Source organism: Protopterus annectens, chromosome 5.part1, assembly GCF_019279795.1.
Source record: "Protopterus annectens isolate FY-2018-M chromosome 5.part1, PAN1.0, whole genome shotgun sequence".
Lineage (NCBI taxonomy): Eukaryota > Metazoa > Chordata > Ceratodontiformes > Protopteridae > Protopterus > Protopterus annectens.
Window position 1 is genome coordinate 607,901,480 of NC_056736.1, and position 22,581 is coordinate 607,924,060.

The 22,581-nt window shown below is 39.6% G+C and overlaps 1 protein-coding gene across 2 annotated transcripts in view; it reads right to left on the reverse strand.

The window, feature by feature from the left end:
* Positions 1-22,581, reverse strand: part of STARD13 (StAR related lipid transfer domain containing 13) — an 899,357-nt gene that overhangs the window by 14,418 nt on the left and 862,358 nt on the right. For both annotated transcript variants that reach the window (XM_044073222.1, XM_044073221.1), the window contains exon 12: positions 6,654-6,871. In XM_044073222.1, the coding sequence (XP_043929157.1) occupies positions 6,654-6,871 (218 nt within the window). The remainder of the gene's footprint in view (positions 1-6,653; positions 6,872-22,581) is intronic.

The following is a 22,581-nucleotide window of genomic DNA, read 5'->3' on the forward strand; positions in this document are numbered from 1 at the left end:
GCCCTCAGATATAATCAATGAGCATGGGGGGGGGCACAGGGAAAGGAAAGTGGGTAGGACATATAAATAAAACAAAATAACACTGGATGGCAACACAGACAGCCGAGCCCCCAGCAGACCTTAAGATCTACAATGGTCAAGCAACATGAGCAAGTCCAGGGGGAAAGGAGGATGGCGGGTATATCCAGCCTGGACATGTGGCACTGGTGGCCTGGCCAATAACAGTAAGGTCTGTGGGGATCAAAAAAGTAACTTAAAAATGGGGGAGATAATAAAAAGTTTATTAACTGCATATCTGAGTAATAAAAAGTTTATTAACTGCAGGCTGTCACTTCTGCAGGTCCCAGCAATGCTTTATACTTTGTTACTGACTCTAATCAACATAATGAAAACACATATATGCATTCATATATTACTGTTTATCCTTTAGTTTTCATATCTAATCACTGTAGCAAATCAAATAAGTTGAAAAATACTATGCATGTCTTCCTTATTTTTTAAGCCTGTTTGTGCTAAGAATGAACCCTTTCTTGATAATTATGCTGTCTGTGATACTTGTGAAATATATAGTTCAATTTTTTAATTGCATATTGTAAGTGCGGAGATGTGAGTTGAAGAATTTGATTCTGCATAAAACAACAACACTGTTTTGGGAAAAAATACCCAAGAAAGACACAAGCACCATCTTAGAATGATATAATGCCTTGTCATGTGAAGTGGCAAAACTTATGCAGACTGTAACGTTGGCAGATATGACTTTAGGTAAGCAAAAATGACACTGAAATAGCTTATGATCAACTTCGTGATAAATATTATGATTACTCTCATTTTATGAAAGTAGTCAAGCTACTTGAATCTACAGTGCTGCAAAAGGCAAGCCAAAGACTGACACCCCAGTAAAGTAAGCTTGTTTGGGAGTTTGGACGGCACAATAACACCACCCATGGATGCAAAAAGGGGACTGCATATCTGAAGACTTCTATGGGAGGGTGGAATACAGCTTAAACAGCTTATAATTCTTTATTTCAGCATTTCTGTCTGCCAAAGTATTTTTATCTATTTGTTAACTGGGTAAACCTAATTTAGAAGTGTACCTTTTCAGGGGTGACCTGGTATCACTGGCTGGATAAACAACATGCTAAAAGTCACACAGTAGGCAAATGGAGGTGGCAGGAATCAAACCCTCAAACTTTATACGAGAAACAGTTCCTTAAAAGCTCAGAGTGATAAGAATGTTTGGGTGAATACCATCACTTACCCCTGTTTGTTCTACCATTACTTTTGGATGCACTTTCATTACCCTTTCTGCTTTGAAAGAACTGGGATTAAAGTCACTTTCTTGGCCATATCTGCTGACATGAAATGAAAATGACTAAATCTCGCTTCACTTCTTATGTAAATACTGATAGGAACACACTTAGGAGCTTTTTTTTCTCAGCATCCTTTTTTGCCCACCTTCATCAATATTCTGAAGTTTCTCTATCTCTCTTTTGTATTTCTTTTTTCCTCAAGTATCTACAAAGTAATTATCTCCTGTATGGAATGAATTAGCTATCCTTTCCTCTGTTTGGGCTTCTGCTCTTCTGACTGCTTTTGTTGCTTTTTTCTGCATTGTCTAGTACTATTAGCAGTCACAGTATTTCTAAAATTAGTTATGTTTATCTAGGTCTCTGAAGCCGCCTCCAATGAGAAGCAAACTGTTCATAGGCATATACTAGGCTAACAACCACTGGGGCCTTTATAAGCCTAGCCATGTAACCCAAATGTATCACTTGAGTGACTTAGAGGTTATTTTAAGAGGTGTATATTAGGGCAAGATGTATCAGCTGCTTCTATCCATCAGAGATACAGGTGTCAGACCAGGGGGGTGAATTTCCGATTTCCCATCAACTGGTCCAGGTTGCACTTGAATAGATTTAAGGAAGGGCTCTGCTTCACATGGATGGGAAGCCTATTCCAGAGAATGGGGATTCTCTTAGACACATACCTGTCCCTCCAACATATCCTGTTTAAGTCACAAGCAAAGTTTAAATCCTAGTAGTTCTGGTGTTGTTCATTTTTGTGGATATCAAAAAGGTCTAATAATGCAGAATCCAAGGATGCCTTGTATGCCAGGCATAAACTGCCTCACAGCAGTCTGTAAGAAACAGAGTATAGAGACAAGGCTTTGAGGCAATCCTACCCGGGATATTGTGTTTATGCCTTGTATTCTTTTTGTGAGGAGCTTCTGTGGATGATCCAGTTGTTGCATGTGCCTGGTCAGGTACATACTGAAGGGGGCATTACATTCAGTGATGAGTCTAATGAGGGCTGAGTATAGGGAATGAGGACTTCCCTGGATCTAGGTGCTATGCCCTCACCTATAAGCTGAGTGAAAAAGAATACGTTTTTTATAACCTTAGTCACGTTTGTTGAAATCCAGGTTACTATCTACACGAGTCCCCATACTATCTACACTACTGTATTTACTTTTAGAGGTGTTTTATCAATGAGGTAATTTCCCTGGGTAGCCATTTTCACAAAAGTTACTATTGCGCATTTCTTGGCACTGAGTTTTTAGCTGTGGCTTTGGCACCAGTCTTTTGTCTGTGTTAGACCTCCCTGTAAGATGTTAAGTATCGAGGGATTTCAGTGGTTGCTCCTAGCATGTAATCATCTTCAAACTTGATAAGTCAGAGGCCCTTAACATTGTCCTTGACTTATGAAAAACAGATTCCAAAGAGGAATGGACCCACTACAGAGCCCTGGAGGACTCCACTGGTGACTTACCTCTTTGTGGAGGTGTTCCCTCCAATCATACCCCTTTGTGGAGGTGTTCTCTACAATCCTAACTTCCTGGGTCCTGTCTGTGAGCCAGCTGGCTATCTGGTGAGTTGCATAGGGGGTTGCACCTGATTCTGTGAGTTTCTTTACAGTGCACGAGTGATGCATTGTATCAAAGGCCTTAGCTAGGTCAAGGAAGGCAGTGTGCATTGTTTTGCCCTCATCCCTTGCCTTGGTGACCTTCTCAAAGAAGTCCACCAGGTTCAGTAGACATGACATGCCTTTGACAAAACTAAACTGGGTTGGGCCCAGTGTCTGAAGGTCTTCTATGTTGTTGTTAATCATTTCCATGACAATTCTTTCCATGGCTTTGTCTTTGCATATAAGACTTGTCAGACTCTGTGGTCTGTGGTTTTCAGGATTAATTCTTGGTCAACCCTTGCATTGAGTGATTACTATTGCAGTCTTCCATTCACATTGCATGAAGCATGTGCAGAGGTTATGGGTAAATAGTGACTCCGGAGACTCAGATAGGTTATACGTCAGGCTATTTAGCAAACATCCTGCGATATTATTGAGGCCCATCGAAGCTATATTCTTGGCCATAGAGAACACATCTAAGATGTGATCCCTACTGATAGTTGGAGAGGTTATGTTAGATGCTATTTCCTAGGGGGGCAGCCGGAAATGAGAGAAGGGTAAATAAAGCTGGAACTGAATTTGTCAGCCAGAAGATTGGTGGCATCTCCCAGTTCCTTGAATGTGGCTCCATTTACCAACAGTTCAGCACACTGTTGCATGCTGCCTTTGAGGTTTCAGACATAGCTGAAGAAGGCCTTATGGTAGTCCATGGCTTGTGACGCTATCTTTGCCTCCATATTTGCTTTGTTGGATTTAATTATTCATCTTAATTGTCTATTCAGTTTGATGTCAGAGATTTTATCTTTTTTGGGGAGACTTACCCAGTTAACAAAGAATAAATAAAATAAAATTTTGTTCTACAACCTGTTTAATTTTGGATTCTACAAGGGTGGTTTGTTTTTTGAGTTAGTTTTTGGATTAGTTCTGGTAGGCACAATGATCTCTATGCAGTCATCATCAAAGCTTCATTGAATAATTCAGCATAGGCCACTGTGTTATCTGGGTTTGGAGGGGATTGAAATTTTGACAGGTTATCACTTAATAAAAGGTAATTTGCCTTGGAGTGGTTTTGAACTGTTACAGGGTTTGCTGGGGTTTCGGAACTGATTCTTATTTTGAAGGAAATGGCTTGGTGGTCTGATCTTACCAGAGAGGACACAACACCGTGCGGGTGGATGCAGCTTTCTCCCAGATTTGTGAGTACCAGGTTCAATATGTTTGTACCTCTAGTAGGAATACTCATTAACTGTTCTAGACTCTTTCTATTTACAAAGTCTAGGAATCTCTGTGACTGAAAATCTGGGGTTGTGCAGGATTCCCAGTTTATAGAGTGATAAAGTCTGCCATGAGTATGGAATTTGAATGCTGAGTGTTTCCAATAGGTTTAGTTATGAGCTATGAATTTCATTGGACATAGAGGGGTGATGTATAGCTTGCTAGGATATGGCATGGCACTTTGTCTATGGTAATCTGGACATGAAGGAACTGCACTACATCGTCCTGTTTATCCAACCTATGAACATGCTTATTATTGATTTAGATCGAGATACCTCTACCTTTAGTCCTGGTCTGTGCAGTTGCTGGCCTAAATGTGTGAAAGGCACTAAAGCCTTGCATTGCTGGGGCACTCACTGCAGATTTAAACCATGTCACGGTAACCGCACAGATGTCAGCATTCTCAAAGGCGAAGAGTGCTCAGAGGGAATGAAGCTTCTTGTGTAGACTTCTGGCATTGAGCAGTATCACCTTTAGATTTTCTTGGATAGATTTTGCTATGTTGGAAGATTTGCCAACATGACATTGCCTAAAAAAGGCTGCAATTTTCTTCCATTTTCATTTGCACATTAAAACCAGGTTTGTTACTTCTGTGATGGCATTTTTAGGCATTCTCACTGTTTACCCAAACGGCATTGTTTTTCTAACTTTCTCAAAGCATTATCTTGTTTTGCAAGGCTACTAACTTGTAGTTCAGCAGTCTTATTTTTCTTTGACGTAGTTTAGTGGCACATTCAGGCTCACTATGTAAAAACTCATTTCACCTATTTAAGAAGTGAATAATTGTAATTAAAAACATCTAATCCTGCATTTCTCCACATTCCCCAAAAAATTGCAGCAAATATATCACACTCTGTTGCAATAATTTTGCAGAAAGAAAGCTACTCTGTACCTTGTGGTGTGGAGACTCTGCTCCTACACCCTTGATCTCTACATATACTATGTCTGAGGTTCCACAAACTTGTATAAAAGGAAAAGGATGCAAAACAAAAATAAAATGCACCTTTTTCCTGTTTTCCCTCCTCTTCACAACATAATGACCCAAGAGCACAGCAGACCTTCCATAACAAAGCTTGTTCCAATGTAATGAACCATCAACAACATGTTCCATGTAGTCTTCTAGTTGTGTGATATCTTTTGAGTTGATTACAAGGCATGTGATAAACAGGAGTGCTCCTAACACAGCAGTGTAGTGAATAGCATTGCTACATCGCAGCAGTTAATTCTTTATTTCATTTCCTGGTTGAGGTGTCCTTTGTCTACAGTTTGCCTGTCATCCATGTGGGTTTCCACTGGTGTGTCCAGTTTTATCCCACACCCCAAAGACATATTATACTAATAAGTGAACTTGAAATGCTCTAAACTGCCCATATGTGTATGTCTGTGTATTAGGAAAGTGAATGCACATGTGTGAGGGTGCGCTTGTGTGAGTGTGTGTGTGTGTGTGTGTGTGTGTGTGTGTGTGTGTGTGTGTGTGCGCGTGTGTGTGTGTGTGCACGCACTCAGGAATGTGTATATATGTGTGTTTCCTATAATAGTCTGGTGTCCCACGCAGAACGGGTTCATTGTCTTACACCACATGCTTGATTTGATGGGTTTGCCTTCCCTTGCATCCCTGAATAGAATGAAGTCGGTAGTGCTTCTAATTTTGGGAGGTCAGTGGTGCAGTGGTTAATGTTGTCGCCTCACAGCAAGAGGTTCTCTGGTTCGATTGTCGGCTGGGCTGCCTTCTGTGTGGAGTTTGCATGTTCTCCCTGTGTTCGTGCGTGTTTCCTCCGGTTTCCTCCCACATTCTAAAGACATGCATCTGCACCATTTCTCCCTGGGCCTTTGCTGAAAACAGGCTCTGTGGAACCTAGTCAGACTTTCCCGGTCAACAAATGTTAAATAAAATAAATAAAAATTTTAGTTTCCTAGTAATAGAATAAAGTGGGTTTTGTAGAACGAATGACTGATTTTGTAGATAAACTCATAATGAATTATGCAGTCTGCTGATCACTTTTTCCCAAATAGCCTCACATATTCAAATTATCTCTCTCTCTCTTTCTCAGCATTTGAGAAAACCATGTCCAGAACTCTTCTCTGTTGGGTAATTTGTAGTATCAGTTGCTTTAGTATGACATCAACCACTTGCATTTCGCTGTTAAGAAGAGTGCTTACAAGCTATTCCTTTAGACTATTATCCATCTATAGATAAAGACTCAAGTACCTTTACTGAACATCTGTTTTGCAATGGCGAAGACATAAGTCTATGGTGGCTAAGTCATAGTCTATTTACAGCAGTCCACTGTTTTACTTTTTGTCTATTAAACTATTATCCCACATGATTTACTGGTAAACATGAGCCGGTATTTAAACTCTTGATGTACAAAGACATTTGTGAAGCTTGTTAATCCTAGCACTGTCAGCACCATAGTCAACATCTCTGTAGAAATCCTGCCTACTATATTGTTACAAAAATTGTTTCTTCTTACCTCAGGATGACAAAATCTCTGCTGGGGTGTGGTGCCATACTGTTCAGAACAAGCTGAAATATTTCAGTCTGCTTATCCAATGTCTCTAGAACTTTCCACTGCAGCACATCTTCATCCCAGAGGTGACGCTCCCGCAGCACTCTGTTAAGCACAACTGATGGAGGAGCTTCGACTTCTACTGAGACCTTCCACAAACGTAGAGGATTTCCATCGCCAACCTAATATGTCCAAAGATAAGAAAGGTTAGTTATGTATAACAGCTTTCCCACCCATATACAGGTATGTATTCATTCGCAGGTAACATTGGTGGAGAACATAATCTAGCACTCTGCAACATTCTTAGTTGAGAATAATGACCTGATAGAATCCAGCATGTGTGCAGTCTCATCTGCAATTATGTACAGTCTATTGTGTGTGTGTGTGTGTGTGTGTGTGTGTGTGTGTGTGTGTGTGTGTGTGTGTGTGTGTGTGTGTGTGTGTGTGTGTGTGTCTCTGTGTCTCTGTGTGTGCATATGTATTTGTGTACATGTGTGTGCAGGAATATGTGTGGTAACGAACTCTTTATATGTTATTTTCCTTCATCTTAAGTAAAAAAATAAAACAGGACGGCTCAGAACTACCACATCCCTCTTACATTCAAAACCCACATACCACAGTCACTCAAAAACAGAAAACTCAAACAACATGTTTTACAATATAATTCTATGACCTAACAGGGCTTTTTTATATATTAATTTAAACTTCACTTTCTTTATCTGTTACTTGGTACTTCTGACACAATGTTCAGCCACTGTCCAGGTCACAAGACTAAGGGAGAATACAAAATAAACATAGAGTTTATGGAAGGAAATCAAACAGCATGCTTTAGGATGGTGGAAGAGAACTGGAATACCCTGGAAAAAAACACAAACAGAAACTGGGAGAACATAAAAAAACTTCACACAGACAATGGATGAAGGTTAGGACTGAACCATAGATGGAGCTGTGAAGCTGTGATCATGCCGCTAGGTCACCATGTTCCACCCTGTCCTTTATGACAATTTTTTTTGCATGGACCTGTGTACATTTTGGGACAGAAGGAATGTGGTTCTAGTAGGATAGCCTTAAGATACTATTACTGTTCTACAAATCCATTACTCAGTCAATCAATCAACCAATCAGCCAGCTTTTTAAGTATTTAAACTAAGTACTGTATGGAGAAAAATAACTGATACTTCAGATTAAAATACAGCATAGGGAAGCATGTAATCTATAAAGCCAAGTATGCCAAATACAGTGTTATATAATATAAAAATGGGTCTATAGTACTACGTTGAAAGACCTTTACATCGAACACCTCTCCATCAACATGAAACCATCAAAATTCACTACCGTGAATTGCAAAATCTTTCCCAGGGTAAGGTAGTAGTTGGCCAACTCCACAACTTTGCCCTTTCCCCCACTGTAGTGTGATCTCGGAGTGGGTATATATAGTTGGGGGGTGTGGGGCGTGTGTTCCGTTGTGGTATGGGGCAATTGTTACATTGCCTTGGGGAAAATTCTGCAATTCGCGGAAGTAAATTTCAATGGTTTCGTTTTGATGGAAAGGTGTTCGGTGTAAAGGTCTTTTGACATAGTAATAAAGACCCAAAAAATCAAGCAACAAAATACATACATTGGCTAAACTGACTATTAGTAAACAGCTAATTAAGTTCCTGACTATGTTTAAACAGAATGGAAGACAGTTAAAGTACATAAGTGTGATACTTAGAGAAGGAAAAAATTGTAAATCTCAACCAAAGTACAGTATGTTATAAAGTAATAATGAAAAATTACAAATGTAAAATAGTACAAACAGTACATGATGAAGCTGAGTGTACAGTCTAAATACATTTTAAGGTGCTTCAAAAAGTATCATATAAAATGACTTGTAAATAAAGTAGATGTCCAGTGGAAACAGGGCGGAAGTGTGAGACTGTAACGTCGAATCCCGTTTCTGTGAACAGAGCACTGAGAAGAGAAGTCCCAGTTTGTGCCAACTCAGAGAACTCCCCTTACTGCAAGGTATGATGACCTCAGAGCTAGTATATATAAGCAGAAAAATCCCTCCCATGGCTTGCAGTGCATGGGAACATGCTATAAGCATGTTATAGAGAAATTCTATATCTGGTGTTATTACTGGTCATTTGCAGTTTTCTGTTTGCAGAAATGGGACTTGGCAGTTCCACTTTTTTCACGTCTTCTGTGCAGCTTATATTCAGCAGAAGACTGGCCCCATGTAGTTCTTTATAACAATTTGGAAAAAATGTTTATAAGAGCAAGTACATGATGATACTGAGTCTTCATAAAAGCACAAATTAACTTGTTATGCCGTGTAGCACTAGTTCTCTAAAGGCACCCTTGTTGTTCTAGTGTGTATTACATAATAAGAACCGTGTCCTTCCTTCACATTATACGTATCAGCAGTACAAGCAAATGGTAACTTGTTTGTAAACTGGTAGAGTGGTAGGACACCATGCCTTTATTATGGTACAATTAAAGTTTGGGCACAGCTTTGTGAAATTGTTACAGCACCTATATTCTATTAAGTTAGAGCTCCACAAAGGTCCAACATATGAAAACTGGCCAGACCTTCAACATGAAATACTTTTAATATTTCTGGAGTGCATATTTAGCCTAAAAGAACACATAAAAGCTAACCGACATCCTTTTATTACAAATTTTTGTAATACAATATTTATAATGGGCAATTTGTTTCATGATGCTTGAAGACTCATATTCAAGATATGTTATTCTGTCAGCCTGAAAGTTTTACGTACTGCTTGTAAACATAGTAGCCATCAACCAATCAGACATTTAGGTAACACATATCCACATGTGCTGCTTTGTCATAGTTAAAGAAAAGTACTTGCATAGTCACAGCATTGATCATCTATGTTTAAGCTGTTCTGCAATTCCAGACAATAGTGAAACAGCAGGTAAGGGAAAGTAAAGGTGGTGATGATATAAGCAATCTACAAAGTTGTGCAAGAAACTGAGTCATTTTGCAGAAACATGTGAGATTAGTTTTTATTGCAGGGAATCTCAGGATCTAATAAAGAACTGAGTGAAGGCTATAACAGGGCCAAATGTAAGTTAGGCTTTTGGAAGAGGCCTAAAAAGCAGAAGGTAGTTTGTAGCACTGAGATTTCTGAGTATGGAAGAACAAGGAAGCCTGGCTTGCCAATCCTTGGGGAAGTGAGGTAGCTTAAACCACTGCATTAACAACACCTACTGGAGAGTAGGCAACTGACTTGCATCAATCAGCCTAGCAAGACTATATTGATGGAGAGTCGCTTAGCCACGAAAGCATGTATGGAAACATGCATGCACTTCTATTGATCACCTAGAGTGGAGCCTGTGAACTGCCATAAGCGAAGGGAGTTAGGGCAGGCCCACATGACTAGCACATTGGCTTGCTCCCAAACACCCATCTCTGGTATGGGCTAATTGGGTTCTCATCTCAGTTAGGGAACCAAAAGCACAAAGAGCTTTCACCCAGACCAGAGATGAAATGGGCCAAGCTCTCACTCTTTATTGGAGGAACAAGTAAACTTATAGGGTGGTGGTGGGGAGCTTGGTCTTGTGAACAAGGATTGGCTTAAGGGAATAAAAGGAATCTGAAAGTGCTGAGAAGGAATATGCCATGACAGAAAATTAAGGACACAGAAGGCAAAATGATAGGGAAAAATGTATATGGGATCAGTACTGATCCCCGAAGGAACTTTTCACCGAAGCACAAATAGCTGGGCATACTTCCGCGAAAGTGATTTTTACCAAAAAAGCACTTTTGCGGAAGTATGCCTGCAGCTAGAGGGAGTTGTGGGGGAATGACTGTTGCGGAGATCATACTACGGTGCAGATAAGGGAATATTCCCTTTTCTTCACTGTAGTGCGATCTCGGAGTGAGAATATTAAACTAGGGGGGTTTGGGGGGATGCAGGGAGGCTTGCCCCCTGCATAAAAGTAGATTTATTGTTTTGTTTTGTTTTTTTTTAACGCACTTTAACAAAAGCACTTTTTCGGTGAAAGCGCTTTCGTTAAAGTGTGGTCGGTGATTGTGGATTCAGACTATTGAACTTTTGTTCAATAGTCCTGGATCCATATATATATATATATATATATATATATATATATATATATGTATATATATATATAGATATATATATATATATATATATATATATATATATATATATATATATATAGATAGATAGATATAATAATACAAAATAAGCACTTCGGAGCTCCAGCTAAGTGGTAAAACTAATAAATATTTAATACTGAATAAATCACGAAACAAAATGTTTGTGATTTATTCAGTATTAAAAATGTATTCGTTTTACCACTTGGCTGTAGCTCCAAAGTACTTATTTTGTATTATTGAGCTGAAGCTTTGCCCTTTTCAGCACTAGCATTCTGCATTCTGGTGATATATATATATATATATATATATATATATATATATATTTATATTTATATATATATATATATATATATATATATATTTGTATTAAAAATGAAACACCCAAATGTCACTGTTACGAATGTCAATAAAATATTAATAATAGCAATAACAATAAAAATAATAATAATAAAGAGATCTGCACAGTACTGTACATGCTGCAAAAAGCAACCTTGGAGCATGCTACTTTAAAACATTGTTTTTGTTTCAGAGGGGAAAAGGACCCCTGCACCCCCCCATACCCTTGTTAATTATTATATGATAACACCAAAATTTCACAACTGCGGGGCAAGGGCAAATTCCTCTTATTCCACTGCAATGAGGTCCCATACAGAAGGCTGCTGGCAAAATCTCAGATCACTGAGTTCTCCTCTTACCTCTGAACACTCGGATTTGCGATAGATGCACTTATATAGCCAAATTGGAAGCCACGCACTCTCCAGCCAAGACCGGAATAGCTGGTCAACAGGAGAAAGTCAACACTTAAACCACAACACATAGAACACATAGCCCTCCAGAACACACATTGGCACTGCCTTCACATAAAAACACAAACCGCACACCCACCTTTGCGGAAGCTCTCAATAAAAATCTACCCAAACATCAGAGACCTCCAAGGCAGAAACACACTCGACCACCACAACACAACACAACACTAATCATGAGACACATAACTCTCCTAAACAGTGTGCAACTCAACCAAAGCCACTAAGGCAAAACAGCATGCCCAACACACTAATCATAGGTGACTCGATAGTGAGGCACACTGATGTCCCACTCACTAGGTTGAATAAGGAGAAAGTAACAGTCAGCTGCCTGTCAGGAGCCAGGATCTGATACATAATGCACGCACTCAGGTCCCTCAACAACAGGTACAAATATGACTCTGTCATTGTACATGTGGGTGTGAATGACCTGAGATGTACCTCCCTGGACTACATGAAAAGAGACACGGAGGAGCTCTCGGATTATGTAGCCCAGGCGGGTATGACCCTAGCCCTGAGCAGCATCCTACCATCACCCAGAATGATACCACAGTATAAGAAGAAAATTATTGATTTCAACAATTGACTAAGTTTCTGGTGTCATTCTAAGGGGATCCAGTATCTGTCTGCCTGGGATGACATGATTGACAGACCATGACGCTTTGCCAGAGATGGCCTGCATCTGTCACCCCTGGGCTTCCAGATACTGGCCAAGGCTGTTGCCACCCATATAGTGCCTTTTTTAAGTGGGGTTCCAAAGACCAAATTACCACCATAACAGCTACAAACAAATGCAATCTGAGGGTCGTGCTGCTCAACGTTAGAAGTCTAAATCTAACATTGGGTAAGACAGCCATTCAGGTCATAGCCTGCTATAGATCCCCAACCATGTCCCAAGACTCACACTCCACCTTCCTAAGCACCCTGGAGAATATTATGGCCCAACCTGAAACTCTCATACTGGGTGACTTCAACTACTCCTCCATTAATTGGGAAAACTGCTCATGTAACAATACACTTGCCCAACGTTTCCTGGAATTCATTAATTCCAATGCTCTAGACCAGCTCGTTCTTACTCCCACTAGAGGTAGCAACATCCTTGCCTGGTCATTACTAACATGGGCGTTGCTACCTCTAGTGAGGGTAAGAATGAGCTGGTCCATATGGGCGCCATTGGTTTGGTCAATAGGAGGGAATTTGGTTGACATTTGTTTAATTGACTGCATTTGTTTGACTATACAGAGATTAGATTGGTGTGCAAGATCGAAAATCCCTATGTGGTAAATAATCCCTTTCCCCAGGGATTGTGGAATCTCGGTCCTTATATATATAAATTAGCAGAGGGTGTGGGGAGATATTATTATTATTATTATTATTATTATTATTATTATTAATAATATTATTATTATTTTTTGAGGTAATATTAGCATGACCTGAGAAACAACCTCAGAACATGCATACTAGGAAGTCAACATTTTCATTTTGCCTGTAGAGTAGTTTACCATCGGGATGTCAATATCTGTGTTAGTCAACTAGCTGAAGGTAAATTGTATATATAAAAACTGTTTAAAAGGCGAAAGAACACTATAAGAGCCGGCTAAAAACTTGAAATAACGTTTATTGTTGTAAGCGCTTTCGGCAAGGGCTTTGCCTCACCTTCCTCAGACAAAAACTAGAAGCATCAATTAATCTGCCTTTTAAAACCACTGAGTAAACTTATTAATCAATTAACATTAAATAGAATAATTATTAACCATTCAAGACAGCAAATGAAACTTTCTAAAACGTTAAACTTTAAGCTTCAAAATATGAATGCTTTAAAATATGAATGCTTTAAAATATGAATGCTTTAAAATTTGAGAGCCAAAGATGCAGAGTTACCACACAAATATAATACACAAGTGTAAAAAATATATATGTCATAATAAACAAAAAAATCAATAAAACAAAATTAAAATAAAGTAAAGTAGAATAAACTAAAATGCCTATTGGAAATCTCAAGATGTTTCATAACATAATACCTATAATCAATCGACCAAAAATACATGTTTCTAATAACAACAATTAGTTGACCTATTACAGTCAAAAAATACCCACGTTAACAAACCTAGGGTACATTAATAAATAAATTAACTGCATTTTCAAACACTGATCAAGTGAACTAGCCATATTAAATGATATTTTTTAAAATCATATTATAACATCTACAAATGTGTGAAAAACAACTGCCACATATCAGTTAGTGAATGAAAATAAATGCGATTGTAAATGTGTTGATAAATGCAAATGTATACCAATTGTGTACACATTAAATAAGTATCTAAAAATATATATATATAAATTGTGTACCAACATATAAATACATTTCATTTAATGATGATCACCTTTTGAGGGCAAGCAACCGTAAAAGACATTTTATAGAAATATTTTCATTCAACCCTGGGAATATGTGTGCCCTTGTCCTAATTTGCCACATCAATTCATCTATTCCTAGAAGAATTTGCCAGGGTCCCCCTCTGATATTATTGGGCCTATGTTGTAATATGGCAAATTTAAAACTATGGTCAGGATGTTCTATACAATGTTTAGCCAATGCATTGTTAATGTCTTTTCTACCTATAGCGTAACAATGCTCGTATATACGCTGTCTAAACTTCCTCTCAGTTTTTCCAATATAATAACCATTGCATTGGTTACATAAAACTACATATGTGACACTTTTAGTGTCACAATTGTATCTATAATTAACTTTGTATATTTTATCATTAATACAAAGTTGATTACTGGCCATAATGTGTTTACATTGAGAACAAGCTCCACATTTAAACATACCAGTGGGCCTGTTCAACTGTGGCTTCTTTTGGTTCTCTAGAATAGCTTTAAGGTTAAGGCCCCTCCTATATGTGATCTTGGGCCTTGTACCTAAAGATTTTGACAGGGTTTCATCACCATTAATAATATCCCAGTTTTTGTTAAAAGTATCCCTAATCACATGGTAGTCAAGAGAAAAGGTACATAGAAAACTAGTTTGATGTACTCTCGAAGTGTTACTATTATGTGGCACTTCGTCTTTAAATAAACCCTCCTGATTGAGTACACACCCTATGGAAGTCGTTCCTAATCCTGTCAATAAAGGTTTAAAATATCCTACACTTCTTTTAAAAACCACTTCCTTTTTAATGTTGATGACCATGTGTCCAGGATGGGTCCTCTTCAAATTACCGAAATGCCAGTTCACCGACACGCGGAAGAGGAACGCGAAAGGACCGACATGCTGAAATCCCGACAGCTGGAAGACCGACAAGGGGAACGTGTAAGTGTGACTTGGTAAGTATGCACTAGTGAGGGATTTAGGATTAGGGAGCGGACAGGTAAGTGTGCAATAGTGAGGGATTTAGGGTTAGGGTGTGTGAAAGGTGAGTATGCGGTAGTGTCGGAGTTAGGGTTTGGGTAATGTAAGTGTGTGTTAGTGACGGGTTTATGTTTTAGGGTGGGTTAAGTAAGTTAGGAATAGGGTGCAGGTAGGGTAAGTGTCTGGTACTGTCGGATCTTAGGGTTAGGGGTGGGTTAAGTGAGTTAGGGTTAGGGTGCAGGTAGGGTAAGTGTGCGGTAGTGTCGGACCTTAGGGTTAGGGGTAGGTTAAGTGAGTTAGGGTTAGGGTGCAGGTAGGGTAAGTGTGCGGTAGTGTCGGACCTTAGGGTTAGGGTTTGGGTTAGGGCTAGTGGATATGTAATGTAGTGTAATGTGTTGTTTACGTGTAGTGTGTCGGTGTAATGGTGTTCGGTGTTTTGCGTTGTCGGTATTGTGTGTTGTCGGTGGTTTGTGTGTCGGCGAACTGGCGTGTCGGTATTCTAAAGTAGACCCGTCCAGGATACCCCCTATTCATAAACATATTCTGAAGTTGTTCACATTCAGACTCAAAGTCAAAATTATCAGAAATCATCCTAGCAGCCCTAACCATTTGGCCTTTAACAACGGCCTTTTTTTGATGATATGGGTGGTTGCTAGAAAAATGTAGAAATGCATTAGATTAGGTCGGTTTCCTGTATATTACCCTTTTATATCTACCATTTTCTTTGTCATTAATCAACAAAATATCAAGATAGTTTATTGAATTCTCACCTATAACATAAGTGAACTCTAGAAAGTTAGTGGTTTGTGTAATGTTATCAATAAAGGTAGGTATTAGAGCCATGTCACCTTCCCAAATGCAAAACATGTCATCCTGGTACCTAGTGTACCAGGAGACATTGTCTCTAAACAGGGTGTTGGTAAACAAGAAATTGTTCTCCCAATGTGCCATGACAGCGTTAGCAAAACTTCCGCCGCAGGGCGAACCCATAGCAATGCCAGATTTTGCAAGTAGTATTGCCCCTCAAAGACCATGAAATTGTTTGTTAACACTAGCTCTAATAATGTTTGAATGAGATAAATGATGTTATCATCATTTATTCTTGGAATGTAAAAAAATCCCTTATCCACTCTATACCAATCTTTTGTGGAATTACAGTGTATAGATCTTTAATATCTATTGTCAAAAAGCAAACATTCTGTTTGTATTCCAAGTCATTAATGTTTTTCAAAAACCCCCATGAGTCTTTGCAAATTTGGGGCTCACTCTCAACAAGTGGTTTTAAAATGCTGTCAATATATTTGGCACAACCATATGTAATGGACCCCCGACCATCAACAATAGGTCTAAAAGGGGGGTTGTTGATGGCTTTATGTATCTTGAGGGTACCAAATAGGGCGCTATCATTGATAAATACTGGTGGAGGTCCATATCTGTAAACCCTTCCAGAAATAAATCACCTAAAATGGACCTAATCTTTTTATATGCTAGATTAACTTCATTGACAGTAACTTGAGTATAAATCATTGTATTAAGATGTTTGAACATACTTTCAACATAGGTACAATTGTCCATAAACACCAGACTCCCACCCTTGTCAGGCTTCATGACTCTTATATTACAACGCTTCAACAAGTTTAAAAAGTCATACTCAAACAGCTAATGTTGTTAGTAATGTTGTCCCTCCGACAGTTCTTCTTGTTGTTAATGGCCCTAATGTCCATTTCACACATTTTTTTCAAAAAGATGTAAACGTGGATGTAGAGGAGGGTTGAACAAGCTCGAGACTCTAGTGGAGTTTACCATACTAGAGCTCTCGCCCAAGAGCAGGTTGAGATTCAACTCGCGAACAAAAAGTTTCAAATCAATCACAGTCTTAACTAAGTCCATGTGTTTTCCTGGAACAAAGGTTAAACCCTTAGATAGAAAATCAACCATTTCCTGGGGGACATCTAAAATTATGTAGTTTTAAATCTTGAAATCACCCCCCCCCGAACTTATATGTATACGGGGTACAGAACCAAAGTTGGTATTAAGGGCTATCTCCTTCTCTGCCTCCTTTTGTTTCTTATTTGAGGTTGATTCCGGTTAGTTTGTCGATTGGTTTGCTGAACATTGGAGTTTAAACGAAAACCCTGCTGATTTGATCCATCATTCCTATTGGCGTTGTTGTTAAAACGCCTATTTTGGTTATTACTACTATTAGCATTATTTTCTGTATTATTGCTATTGTTGTTATTATTAATAAGCCTCTCACTTTGTCTTAAGGGTTGAACATCCTCATTTTCATTGGGAGAGGTACTATGAGAAGGAACCTGGATTCCCTCTACCCCATCGTCGTCGTTATTATTATTATAGGGCACTATATTATCCATTGAAGCAGTAGATGCAATAAGCGGAGGTTTAGGATAAGCCCTGTTGTTAGAATAATCATTCAAATCTCAAACTATTTTCCTCTTTTTAGTGACAAGCAGTTTATCCATTGTTGCCTCAATGCTTGAAAAAACCCTACAATTTTCATATTTATATCTAAGAAAATCCTTATGAATGTTTAATAGCATGTTCAAGGCTCTCCAGTTCGGATTTTAAATTACAAATGTCAGTGTTGTAAAAGTTAATGAGGGACTTTAAAAACTCAAGCCCCTGCCGATCGAACAATTCGATCAACTCACGATGAAATGTAGAGTTCTCAACCAAACCCGTTGGGTAGCGCCATTGGCGCAATCCTTTTGGTATGATTTTTTTCTCTATGCATTCCTCCAGATAAGCGACCTCAAGCTGCAGCTTTCTACACTTATATAGCTTAAGGTCGAATTCATTAATGCTGTTAGATAAAATGTTACCAGCCTGCTCATTGTTACTATCAGTTTGTGCGTTGTTGTCATTCATTATGCTAAAAAAGTTTTTCTTACTAAGAAAAGATGACATAGAAGGTACCAACCCTTCCTGGCCAAACGCACCATTATCAGAAAGCAGGACCGCTGAATCAGCGTTCACTTCTATATTATTGGCAACTGCCGAATTACAGTTAAAATTGTTATTACCAGTTCGTGTGATGTTGTCAGGGCTGGTGCCCACTTCCCTGGGTCTAGCGTGATTCGGACTAGTACCAATAACTTCTCGAAATCTGGAATTACTTGAAAAGCTGCTGTTCATTTCCCCAGGTCTGCTTGACAGAACGTTGGATTCATGTATCCTGTTGAAGCCAGAAGCTTCAACCTTTTGAGTTAAAGAATCCACCCGCCCTAGAAGTACTTGCACAAGGGCAGTGAGATTTCCAATGGCGTTATCTTGACTCTCAATAGGGATCACTTCATTCGATCTATCTTGCAAAAACAAGTTTGGTGAAGCCACTCCGGTTCCGTTCGCCATCCGAAAACAAACAAATCCACCACTCTTTGAAAACGAAAGACAAAAACTGTTTAAAAGGTGAAAGAACACTATAAGAGCCGGCTAAAAACTTGAAATAGCGTTTATTGTTGTAAGCGCTTTTGGCAAGGCCTTTGCCTCACCTTCCTCAGACAAAAAATAGAAGCATCAATTAATCTGCCTTTTAAAACCACTGAGTAAACTTATTAATCAATTAACATTAAATAGAATAATTATTAACCATTCAAGACAGCAAATGAAACTTTCTAAAACATTAAACTTTAAGCTTCAAAATATGAATGCTTTAAAATTTGAGAGCCAAAGATGCAGAGTTACCACACAAATATAATACACAAGTGTAAAAAATATATGTCATAATAAACAAAAAAAATCAATAAAACAAAATTAAAATAAAGTAAAGTAGAATAAACTAAGATTTTAAAAGGCAGATTAATTGATCCTTCTAGGTTTTGTCTGAGGAAGGTGAGGCAAAGCCCTTGCCGAAAGCGCTTACAACAATAAACGTTATTTCAAGTTTTTAGCCAGCTCTTATAGTGTTCTTTCACCTTTTAAACAGTTTTTGTCTTTCGTTTTCAAAGAGTTGTGGATTAAATTGTATATATACACATATATGGATAGATAGACAGATAGATAGATACTGTGAAGATATGTGAAGGCTGCCAGACCAGGCAAATAGAATTTTGTAGATAATTCTATGTCTTTGTAAATATTACTAAAAGCCATAGGCTTGTTCTCTGGATATGTGAGAAGACTGTACTGGATGTTGAACTGCAAAAATGTAACAACAGTGCACTCTGCTGGAAGAAAGCTGATATGTCAAGCCTTGCATGACTGATCTCAAACTCAGAGCCGTGGTGTCTGAACCAGAAGATTCTTTCTATTGTTTTGAGAACAGAGTTAATTGATCGATTTTACATATACAAAGAGGAGGGCGAAGGCGTGCCCGAAGGCAGGAAGATAGGAGGAAGGTTAGGAGTGTAGCAGTGAGGGTAGGAACTTTGAATGTTGGCAGTATGACTGGTATAGGAAGAGAGCTAGCTGATATGATGGAGAGAAGGAAGGTTGATATATTGTGTGTGCAAGAGACCAGATGGAAGGGAAGTAAGGCCAGGTGTTTAGGAAACGGGTTCAAATTGTTTTATCATGGTGTGGATGGCAGGAGAAATGGGGTAGGGGTTATACTAAAGGAACAATATGCCAAGAGTGTTTTAGACGTGAAGAGAGTGTCTGACCGAGTGATGTTTATGAAGCTCGAAATTGATGGTGTAATGATGAATGTTGTTAGTGCATATGCTCCTCAAGTTGGGTGTGCGATGGAAGAGAAAGAGAAATTTTGGAGTGAGTTGGATGAAGTTGTGGTGAGTGTACACAAGGGTGAGAGACTAGTGATTGGAGCGGACTTTAATGGGCATGTTGGTGAAGTGAACAGAGGGGATGAGGAAGTGATGGGTAGGTATGGTGTTAAGGAGAGGAATGCAGAAGGTCAGATGATTGTGGATTTTGCGAAAAGGATGGACATGGCTGTGGTGAATACGTATTTTAAGAAGAGGGTGGAGCATAGGGTGACGTACAAGAGTGGAGGAAGATGCTCACAAGTTGATTATATACTATGTAGGAGGGCCAGTCTTAAGGAGATTGGAGACTGTAAAGTGGTGGCAGGGGAAAGTGTAGCTAAGCAGCATAGATGGGTGGTATGTAGAATGACGTTGGTGATCAAGAAGAGGAGGAGGAATGTGAAAGCTGTGCCAAGGATTAAATGGTGGAAGTTAAAAAAGGGTGATTGTGAAGTGGAGTTTAGGGAAGAGTTAAGACAGGCACTGGGAGGCAGTGGAGAGTTACCGAATAGCTGGGTAACTACAGCAGAACTAGTAAGGGTGACTGCTAGAAAGGTGCTTGGTGTGACATCTGGACAGAGGAAGGAGGACAAGGAGACCTGGTGGTGGAATGCGGAAGTACAGGAGAGTATACAGAGGAAGAGGCTGGCGAAGAAGAAGTGGGATTGTCAAAGAGATGAAGAAAGTAGACATGAGTATAAGGAGATGAGGCATGGCAAAGAGAGAGGTGGCGAAAGCTAAGGATAGGGCATATGGAGAGTTGTACGAGAGATTGGACACTAAAGAGGGAGAAAAGGACCTGTACCGATTAGCTAGACAGAGGGACAGAGCTGGGAAAGATGTGCAGCATGTAAGGGTGATAAAGGATAGTGAGGGAAAGGTACTCACAAGAGAGGAGAGTGTGTTGAGTAGATGGAAAGAGTATTTTGAGAGGCTGATGAATGAAGAGAATGAGAGAGAGAGAAGGTTGGATGATGTGGGGATAGTGAATCAGGAAGTGAAACAGATTAGCAAGGAGGAAGTAAGGGCAGCTATGAAGAGGATGAAGAATGGAAAGGCTGTTGGCCCAGATGACATACCAATGGAAGCATGGAGGTGCTTAGGAGAAATGGCAGTGGAATTTCTAACTAGATTGTTTAATGAAATTTTGGAAAGTCAGAGGATGCCTGAGGAGTGGAGAAAAGTGTTTTGGTACCTATCTTTAAGAATAAGGGTGATGTGCAGAGCTGCAGTAACTACAGAGGGATAAAACTGATTAGTCACAGCTTGAAGTTATGGGAAAGAGTAGTGGAAGCAAGGTTAAGAAGGGAGGTGATGATTAGTGATCAGCAGTATGGTTTCATGCCAGGAAAGAGCACTACAGATGCAATGTTTGCTCTGAGACTGTTGATGGAGAAATACAGAGAAGGTCAGAAGGAGTTGCATTGTGTCTTTGTAGACTTGGAGAAAGCATATGACAGGGTGCCTAGAGAAGAGTTGTGGTATTGTATGAGGAAGTCGGGAGTGGCAGAGAAGTACGTAAGAGTGGTACAGGATATGCACGAGGGTAGTGTGACAGTGGTGAGGACTGCAGTGGGAGTGACAGATCCGTTTAAGGTGGAGGTGGGATTACATCAAGGATCAGCTCTGAGTCCTTTCTTATTTGCAGTGGTGATGGACAGGTTGACAGATGAGATCAGACAGGAGGCCCCGTGGACTATGATGTTTGCAGATGACATTGTGATCTGTAGTGAGAGTAGGAATCAGGTTGAGGAGACTCTGGAGAGGTGGAGATATGCTCTAGAGAGCAGAGGAATGAGGGTCAGCAGGGCTAAGACAGAATATATGTGTGTAAATGAGAGGGAGGGTAGAGGAATGGTGAGGATGCAGGGAGTAGAGTTGGTAAAGGTGGACGAGTTTAAGTACTTGGGATCAACAGTTCAGAGTAATGGTGAATGTGGAAGAGAGGTGAAGAAGAGAGTACAGGCAGGGTGGAATGGGTGGAGAAGAGTGTCAGGAGTGATTTGTGACAGACGGGTATCCGTAAGAGTGAAAGGGAAGGTCTACAAGAGTGTAGTGAGACCAGCTATGTTATATGGGTTGGAGACAGTGGCACTGACAAAAAGGCAGGAGTCAGAGCTGGATGTGGCAGAGTTAAAGATGTTAAGATTTGCAATCGGTGTGACTAGGATGGATAGGATTAGGAATCGGTATATTAGAGGGTCAGCTCATGTTGGACAGTTTGGAGACAAAGCAAGAGAGACGAGATTGCGTTGGTTTGGACATGTGCTGAGGAGGGATGATGGGTATATTGGGAAAAAGATGCTAAGGATGGAGCTGCCAGGTAAGAGGAATAGAGGAAGGCCTAAGATAAGGTTTATGGACGTGGTGAGAGAGGACATGCAGGCGGTTGGTGTGACAGAGCAAGATGCAGAGGATAGGAAGAAATGGAAAGAGATGATCCGCTGTGGCGACCCCTAACGGGAAAAGCCGAAAGAGAATGATGAATGTCTTTAACTACTGTGGTTTCTTGACCAGGTGCAAGATAAAAGCTATGTTAAACTCTGAGTTTCTGTTAGCCTGGGAGAACAAGAAAAGTGTCAAGAATGATGTCATGTGAAGCAGTACTGTGTTATCAATTTAACACAGTGTGTTCCACCAACATTGGTTTGTGTTGCCCAGTCGAACTCTTATTCTATACACGCAGCTCCACTTCCGGATTTGGCTGTATAGTGGCGTGTCTGATGTACGGACGTTTCTGCTTGCAACAGTGAAGATTTGCGCATTTGTATTAACAGTTAAAGATATACGATATACATTGTCGTTTATTGCCTTTTGGCTTTACAATATTATATCGTTACACTCATTGGGCGCCTTATTTACATCGGGAGTAAATGCTCTGACA